Raw genomic sequence first — 9,449 nt, 5'->3', positions numbered from 1 at the left:
GATCTTAACCCACTTAAGCACAGCCCCAAATCCCCATTTAGTCATACACTATCAACAAAGGGTCTGAAACTCTTAATTGATTTAGAGTTTTCTAGTTAGATATAAGTAAAACACAATAATTTCTTGCATTTATTTTATCCATATAAGGTAATAGAATAGAGCCATAAAAAAAGTTCACTATTTTTACAAACACTTTTCAGTCCGGACAAAGAGCAAGCTCCTTGAGATGGGGGACAATGAACAAGTACAAGAAATTGAACGTGTTCAGCTTTACCGAAACCCAGAGAAAAGGGCACCATAATCCAAAATTAGAGAACGTTCCTCTAAGGCATTTGCAAGTACATTGACAAATCTATGTATGTTGTGTAAGATCACAACCACCATATTTTATAGATGGCAACCCGCAGAGGTGCATATTAGATCACTTCTATATCGAGAAAATCATTAAATGATAAAAGGGGGCATCATATTAACATTCTAAAATATAATGTACCACAAGTTGTCCTTTCAGCTCACAATCTACTCATAGAAGTGCCATAAATTTGTCTCTCTCAGCTCAAAATCTTAGAATCCTCCAACTTTGAGGCATCCAGCTTCCCTGTCAATACCTAAACAAAAGAAATTACACGCACCTAATCAATTATTTCACATATCATTCATTAAAACAAGCCACCTAACTGCATAAAGGGTTTAAAATAAGCTAAAATTTGAGATACAATCCTTTCCCCATTGCAATTGCCAATAGTATTAATGATATAGTAATAGAGTTGAAAACAAACCCCCCAAAAATATCAACACAATTTCTTGCCTTTGAAAGTTGAATATAAATTCCAAAAGCCTTTACCCTTCGACCTTCAACCTTCAAGGAGAATGGGCACCCGTATATCACCTTTATGAGTTTTAAACCTTAAATCTTACAAACGAAAACCTAGCTTTGTTTCTTGCCATTAAAAAAATAAATAAAACACCTTGCAAGCGAGGTAAGTTTCCTTTGAAAATTGATTGTTATTATACTTTGGTTTTATTAACACAGCAAAATCAATTTTTCGTGTGTAATGTCACTCATCTTCTGTTAAACCACTCTTCTCTATGCTCTGAAAGCTACTTCGGAGAGGAGGGAAAAAAAAAGTAGAAATGTCTCCTTTGTAACCAAAAAGGGTATTACATCCAAAAATGCAAGAACATTACATCCAAAAATGCAAAGAGAGAAACAGTCCCAAGCAATCCATTTTTCGGAAACTACCCGCCAAAAACACGTTGTAAGTTTCCAATAACTTTAATACACCTATAGACAATGTATATCTTTTAGTAATTATCCGTTAATAGTGTGAAAGGAGGTTGAGAAATTACTAAAACTCACTTGCTCCATTTGCTCCAACTTGAGATCAGCCTCCTTTGCTGCCTTAACAAGATGGGTTATACGATATTGGAGTTTTGCATTTTCCACAGCAAGCTTTTGCGCCTGCAAGTCACAAGTAAAAATATTTAAGCTCTCTTTGATACTATCCAAATTTGAAGAGAACACAATAGAAATTGGTAGAACCTTTGCTCGTTCTGAAACCAACTCTGCATTAGCCTCTTCAAGCTTTGACTGAAGTTCACTTATCAATTTCAAATGGTCCTCATTTTTAGCACCTGAACAAGTATGGACACATAGATAAAAAATAGTTAGGACCAAATTTGGTAGCTTGGAAATTTCATCGGTTCTGTAGAGTGCCTTGGGACCTACCCTTCTTATTTGTAAGGGCAGCTTCTAGTCTGGACAAGCGTTCCTATTATATAAAAACCAGCTAGTTAGCAAAATTCCAGCATAAATTGGAAAGGGGAAAAACAAAACTATGTTATTTACATTAGAAACATAAATATTTTTTTACTAAATGAATTGCATCTAAGATATAAAGTGCAAAAAAAAAAAAAGAAGCCATATGAAGTCATTTTTTTATACAATTAATTTTAAAATTGGGTTGAATGGGAACACATTTGGGACACCTGCAGCAGGTTCCTGAAAAGCATTTTTTTTTAAGGGAAAAACTTCCATCCAGTGATCTTCCACACTGGACGGGATATTGGGCCGACACATGACCATTTTAGGATACACGTTGTGCTAGCTAGTGTCACCTCCAGTGAGAACTAGAGCCAAGCCAAACCCTTTTTTTTTTTTTTTTTTTTTAAAATGGGTAAGTTATAAACACGTTCACTGATTCTTGCTCTTATGGAAATCAAATTGTTCTTGTGGGCATAAAAATTTATGCCCAAACAATGTGATTTTCAACCTGCAAGCAATTCTAAATGAAAAGAAGATATACTTTTTTGTAGTCTTGTAATGAGGCTTCCAATAGCCATCAAAAATCCAAGCAATTCATCTCTCACCACATACAACCTTTATGAGAAACAATGTGATAAAAAAAACCTTTTTTTTTTTTAATTTCAAAAACAAAAACATAAGAAGAGAGAGCATATATAAAAAATGCCCAAGTTTGAGTCCAACCAATCGCAAGTTTAATTCCAAACTACTCAAACATGTTTCAATCTACATTCATATAAGCCAACACAAAGACATAAAGGTTGTAAAATTAAAAAAAAAAAATTTTAATTAATTAATTAATTAATTAAAAAAACCCATACCATAAAAAAGTAAATAAAGCCCAGAATCATGAAACATATAATCAGAAATAGTGACTTATCACAAACATCTTCAGATATAGAGAAAGAAAAAACCATTGGAATTCATCAAGAAAAGTTTAAAAAAAAAAGAAAAAAAAAGAAATGAAAATAGAAGAAACCAACCTCAGATTCAGAAGCTCTTTGGTAAAAGGGCTCCAAGGTCTTTTCCAGGTGGCTTCGATTCTCAGATTCCCCCATTTTTCTTATTCTGTTGGGCTATTTTTATTTATTTATTTATTTATTTTTAGTGGGGGGTCTTAGTTTTTTCAGAACGGCTTCTTCAACCGTCAACTGCGTTGGCGTGGTGCTCGGGTTTTAGAGAACAGAAAAGGTGCATTGTGATAACCTTTTTCTAGCTAGGGTTTCCTGGGCTTGGCAATGGCCCATATGGGTTTGGGCCCTTTGGGTTGTTTTTATGTGATTAAAAAAGAAAAAAAAAAAAAACACTCTTGCAAAGTGAAACAATTAGAGAAAATATTAAAACAAAAAACTAATTGGTATTTTAGTCTGACGATAAACAACTATTATTAGAGTAGACGCGATTGAAATTATTTTGAAAAAATATATAAATATATATTAAACACTTATGACCAAATAAAAATAAATAAATAAATAAAAATGAGAGAAGACAAAAAATAATAATATAAGACCTAATTACACCAAAGCTATAACTTTACCAAATCAAGCAAACATTCCTAAGAACCACATTGAATCAAAACGTGAGATCATAGAACAATATTGGATAAAGTTGGAGGAATTGAAGTAAATGTAAGCACTACCATAAAACTGCATAAAACACTCTTACATGTAATCGCATGGTCCATCCCATCTTTTCAATTGCACCATTCAGAGACGAAGGGAAAGATTGACTATTTTATTAAAAGAGGCAAACTGCAAACTTGGAAGTGTATACCATGGAGTAATAAAGATAACCAGTTTTACTTTGAAAATTGGAAAAACAAATGATAATTATTCAAACATTTTACTTTGAAAAGTGGAAAAACAAAAAATAAAAATAAAAATAAAAATAAAAATAAAAATAAAGAAAGAAGAAGAAGAAGAAAAGTAGAAAAATAAAAATAAAGAAAGAAGAAGAAGAAGAAAAGTAGAAAGACAGTTACCCAAAAAGTAGTGATAAAGATAGAAAAATAAGGATAATTTTTGTATATATCCAATACCCTAAAACGTGGGGTTATAAAAAACAAAAACAAAAACAAAAATAAAAATGATGAATGACAACTTCAGTTAAGGAGTTAATGGGTCGTCTACTACAAAATTTGTAAAAAAAAAAAAAAGGATATATTTTTACCAAGTTATCCTTAAATTTTGAAAACCAACAAAAAAGTGGTTCTATTTTGTAGACAATATTGTACGTGGAAGTTACAGATGTATTTTTGCCACATTACCCTTTAGTTTTGAAAACCAACATAAGTGTATTAGGAGTGTGGTCTTGTTTTGTAGATAGTGTTTTATGCAAAAGCTAAAGAAGCATTTTTACCAAGTTTTGCCCCTAGTTAAACGTAGGTTGTAAGAGTATTTGGAACTAAAAAAATGTCCAGTACTTAAACAGTAGTATAAATAAATGTGGTTTCAATTAAATCATATATTTCACAAATAAAAAATTAAACCTGAAAGTATATGAGTGTTATAATTAAACCCATGTTGTTTCACTTGCCTTATTACACGCGCTTTGCACTTGTAATGAGACTTTAAAAAAAAAAAAATTATCTTGAGCTTAGTATCATAATGTTTAAAAGTGAGATAGAGATTGTGTCCTAATTCTTTATTTCAGCTCTTGTTTTTTTTTTTTTTTTTATCTAACTCTTATGTAGAGGTATATGGAGAGGTGTTGGAATTCAAATAGGAGAAGTCATTTGTGTTAAAAAGGTAAGATAAAACATTTAAACCCAAAAAATAAAAAATATCACATTTCAAAAACTCTAATGTCAAATGACTTCTCCCCCCCCCCTAAAAAGAAAAGGGTCAAATGACAATTTTTGTTGTTTCCAATGTCGAATTGACTTCCTCATTCTCATCAACCCTCAACTTTCCAATGACCCTTAGATTTGTGGACATTATCAGCATTTAGGAGTAAAGACCTCTGTATTGGATGTATCCTTCATTCCTTCTATATATGCTTGTGAGGGTTCATATATCTATCTTTGATTCTCATCAAGTGTTTTTTGTATAGGTGTAGCTTGTTCTAGTTTTGTTTGTTGTTAAGAGGGTTTTGTTTCTACGATTTTCAGCTGACCTATAGCTGTGTTTTTAAAACGTGACTATAAGTTAAGTCTATAGCCGCGTTTGTAAGTGTTTTTAGCCGCATTTTTTTTTTTTGGATAGGGCCTATAGCTACGTTTAAAAAATGCAGCTATAGGTTCAGCCAAATAATATTTATTTATATATATATTTTTTAAATTTTAAGGATGACTTATAGCCACATATACAAAACATGGCTGATGAGGATAAGCACTAAGTGTTGTTCATCCTTGCGTAGTCATCCAAAACAAAGAAGAAGTTATATCAGCTCGTCCAAGAACGAGAACACATAAAAGAACTCGTCCATAGACAACCAAGTCATGCCATGAATAGAACTCTCCATAGACGAGTATATCTACAGACGACATGTACATGGATGAATGAATTATACTAAGTGAGTTATGTAGAAAATCCTCCATTAGATTCACATGAGTAGAATACGACACATTGCATGATACGTGGAAGAAATTTCATATACAACGCCCCATGCAATCCATTTTCTTTGTCAACCGCTAGCATTACCCATAATGGTAATGGATCCAAACAAGTAGACCCACGTCTAACTCTCTATAAAAAGAGTAAAATCCATTCACCCAAGGTAAGTTCTAACCATTCACTATTTTCTTTCCTTGTGTCTTAAAGAGAAAACTGACTTAACTGTCAGAGGGTCCTTGGCCAGGTCACACCAGTCACCTTTGACAGTGCTTTCTTTCTTTTCAAGATACACAGCTATTACCATAGCCCAAAGTATTTCAGCCTACTGATTTTCATGCTTCATCAGTTGGTGCCGTCTGTGGGAAAGTAAGAGAGTTTCTATCAACGTTTCTGTTTTTATTAGTTGGCGTCGTTTATGGGAAAGTAAGAGAGTTTCTATCAACTTTCAGTTTTCCTAGACAAAAAGGCTGCATGGTTTGGACTAGGTTAATGGCGACTAGTCCAGGACACCAGGAGAGTGGAAACGCCTTTAGTCACCCAAATTGTGCACCACCACCTCCTATAACTATTCAGCAACAGTTACAGTCCATGGTAGCAGCGATGGCAGAACTGATACAACAAAACCAAGAGTTAACTAGGAAAGTTAACAGGCAACGTCAACAACATGGTGGAGAACGAGGCCAAAACTCAGGATGTGAAGGTGTTGAGAACAATGCTAAAGGGGACCATTCTAGGGGTACTGTCACTCGAAGGGTACCGCATTTGTAGAGAGAGATGGACCAAATGAAAAGAGCTACAGAAGAAATGAAGGATTCCATGAGAAGGGCAAACCACGTGGATGACCTCGTCCACAGAACAGATTCCCCCTTCACTACGTCCATCACTAGCCATCCTTTGCCTTCCAAGTTCAAAATGCCCACTCTAGATTCATACGACAGGACACGCGACCCTTGTGATCACATTGCCACATTCAAAACAACCATGCATCTACAAGGTGTTCCAGATGAAATTATGTGCAAAGTCTTTCCTATGACCTTGAAAGGACTGACTAGAGTGTGGTTCGAAAAATTACTGCCAAACACTATAACTTCTTTCTAGGAGTTAAGTAAGTTGTTTGTTAACAACTTAATAGGTGGACAAAGGCAGAAATGTTACTCATCCAATTTGATGAGCATAGAGCAAGGAGAAAACGAAAGTCTACACTTATTTATCAGCCGTTTCAACAAAGAAACCTTATTAGTGGATGAGATGGACGACAAGATCCTCTTGGCAGCTTTCTACAATGGAGTTAGCTCGGACTTGTTCATTCATAACCTATATGATAGGGAGCCACAGACGATGACTGAGTTGATATATTTAGCCCAAAGCTTTATGAATGCAGAGGACGCCATTATTGCTAAGAAGAAAAAGAAAGGTGAACGACTAGAGAATAGTTATGTGCACCACCCGGAACAAGGTCCTCGTCCAAAGAAAGCCAAAGTGGGGGAGAAAAGAGACCGGGATGGCAAGAAGGCAGGGTCGTCCTCAGGACGATATTCCAATTACACTTCTCTGAATACTTCACTTGATCAGGTGTTGATGCAGATAAAGGATGATCCATCTTTGAAGTGGCCAGAAAGAATGAAGGGAGATCTTAGCAAGAGGAATAAAAGCAAGCATTGTCACTTTCATCGTGACCATGGGCATGATACAGACGAATGTTATCACTTGAAGCACAGATTGAAGTTCTTATCAAACAAGGAAAATTGCTTTGACGAGATAATAAGGATGAGAGCCAACCAATGAAAGGCAAAGCAGAGGAACCAGTACGTCCATCGTTTGGAGAAATAAAGATGACTATAGGGGGCATGTCTATAGGAAGCTCGTCCAAAGCTTAGAAGACCTATTTATGGTTTGTCCAAAACGTTCAACTGTCTAGACGACCACCAAGGATGATTAGAGAAGACGAGCCAAACGATTGCACTATCCTCATGACGATGCGATTATCATCACTTTGACAATTGCAAATTATACGACCAGAAGGGTGTTAGTAGACAATGAAAGTTCAACAAACATCCTTTATTATCTAGCCTTTCAACAAGTGAGGACCAACAAGGAGTTACTTTGTCTAGTGAATGTACCATTGATCGAGTTTGGAGGAATGAAGGTTCTACCATTAGGTACAATCTCCCTACCAATCATGGTTGGCTTTTATGCACGACAAATCAATAAGGAATTAAATTTCCTTGTTCTGGATTGTTTGTCTTCATATAATGCCATCATTGGACGATCAACTCTGAATAGTTGGAGAGTTGTAACGTCCACTTACCACCTATTTGTCAAGTTCCCAACAGAGTATGGCATTGGAGAAGTACAAGAAAATTAGCTAGCTGTTAGAGAATGTCACTTAGCAATGCTGGCCATGGACGAGCAAATGCAAATGATAAATATTGAAGAAATGAGAGTGCTAGCTGAACTGATTGAAGTGTTAAAAGATGTGCTGCTAGACAAGTCAAACTTGGAGAACTTTACCAGGGTTGGGACAAGTATGAAGGAAGAGACGAAGCAAGATCTTGTGAAATTCCTTAGACGAAGCACAAACATTTTCACTTGGAGCCATGAAGACATGCTTGGGATTGATCCAAGAGTGATCACCCATCGTCTAAATATATCTTCATCTTACAAACCTGTTTATTAGAAAAAGAGAGTGTTTACCCCAGAATGAGACAATGTCATCAAAGAAGAAGTTCATAAGTTAATCATCGCGGAATTCATTCGTGAAGTCAACTACCTTGACTAGTTAGCTAATGTAGTGATAGTCAAGAAGACTAATGGCAAATGGAGGATGTGTGTAGATTTCATAGATTTAAACAAGGCATGCCCTAAAAATAGTTATCATCTTCCACGTATTAATCAGTTGGTAGATTCAATAGCTGGACATCAACTGTTGAGTTTTATGGACGCGTTATCGAGGTACAATCAGATCAAGATGGACGAGGTAGACCAGGAGAAGACATCCTTCATCAAAAGCCAAGGTTTGTTTTGTTATAAAGTTATGTCGTTCGGGTTGAAAAATGCAGAAGCCACATATCAGAGGTTAGTCAACCACATGTTTCATCCATAGATTGGACGAAACATTAAGGTACATGTGGATGATATGCTAGTGAAGAGTGCAGAGGAAATGCAACATCTAGACGACCTTCAAGAGACCTTTGATACACTTAGGCGATACAAGATGAAATTTCAGAGTTGCATCAGGGAAATTCCTTGGTTTTATGGTTTCGCAAAGAGGCATTGAGGCAAACCTTATTAAGATCCAAGCAATCCTGAACATGGAGCCTCCAAAGAACATTAAAGACATCTAGAGCCTCACTGGACAAGTGGCGGTCCTTAACAAGTTTGTTTCAAAAGCCATTGACAAATGTTTATCATTTTTCAGAATATTAAGGAATGCATTCGAGTGGACGGACGAGTGTCAACGAGCCTTTGAAGACTTATCTCACTTTAACCCTGCTGCTGAGCCTGTCCAAACCAAGAGAAGAGTTGTATCTCTACTTAGCAGTGTCTCCCCATGTAGTAAGTTCAGCTTTGATTAGGGACGAGGGAAAGATACAGAAGCTCGTCTACTACACTAACAAAGCATTAAGGGGAGATAAAGGACGACATCCACCAATGGAAAAGTTAGCATTTTCACTAGATATAGCAGCAAGAAAGCTCATACCTTATTTTCAAGCCCATGTAATCAACGTCCTGACAGATCACCCATAGAAGAAAGCTACGAATAAGTTAGAAGCCGTCGGACAATTAATCCAGTAGGCAATGGAATTTAGTGAGTTTGATGTGCGGTATAAGCTAAGAGAAGCAATAAAAGCACAATTCCTTATAGACTTCATTACTGAATTTACTCTTGCCAACAATCAGCAAGATGGAGACCAAGAGGCAAAGTAGTGGGTCGTCCATATTGATGGGTCATCCATACAGCATACAAAAGGAATTGGAATCATTTTACAATCATCGAAAGGAGATCATTTGGAGTATGCTATCTGTCTACAATTCCAAACAACCAATAATGAAATTGAGTATAAAGCCTTACTTCAAGGTTTGGAATTGGT

At 35.7% G+C, this 9,449-nt stretch overlaps 1 protein-coding gene across 1 annotated transcript; it reads right to left on the bottom strand.

The window, feature by feature from the left end:
- Positions 1 to 106: 106 nt before the first annotated feature.
- LOC111997865 (uncharacterized) lies at positions 107 to 2,999 on the bottom strand. The gene is made up of 5 exons (XM_024029997.2): positions 2,788 to 2,999; positions 1,730 to 1,772; positions 1,544 to 1,635; positions 1,361 to 1,462; positions 107 to 608 (listed from the first exon to the last, which is right to left on the bottom strand). The coding sequence occupies exons 1-5, from the start codon at positions 2,860 to 2,862 to the stop codon at positions 552 to 554; spliced, it is 369 nt and encodes a 122-aa protein (XP_023885765.2). The 5' UTR covers positions 2,863 to 2,999; the 3' UTR covers positions 107 to 551.
- Positions 3,000 to 9,449: the final 6,450 nt, after the last annotated feature.

The sequence above is a fragment of the Quercus suber genome, unplaced genomic scaffold (assembly GCF_002906115.3).
Source record: "Quercus suber isolate HL8 unplaced genomic scaffold, Cork oak 2.0 scaffold_547, whole genome shotgun sequence".
In the NCBI taxonomy this organism is placed as follows: Eukaryota; Viridiplantae; Streptophyta; class Magnoliopsida; order Fagales; family Fagaceae; genus Quercus; species Quercus suber.
The sequence above is the reverse complement of the archived record's forward strand: the minus strand, read 5'-3'. Positions and strand labels throughout refer to the sequence as shown.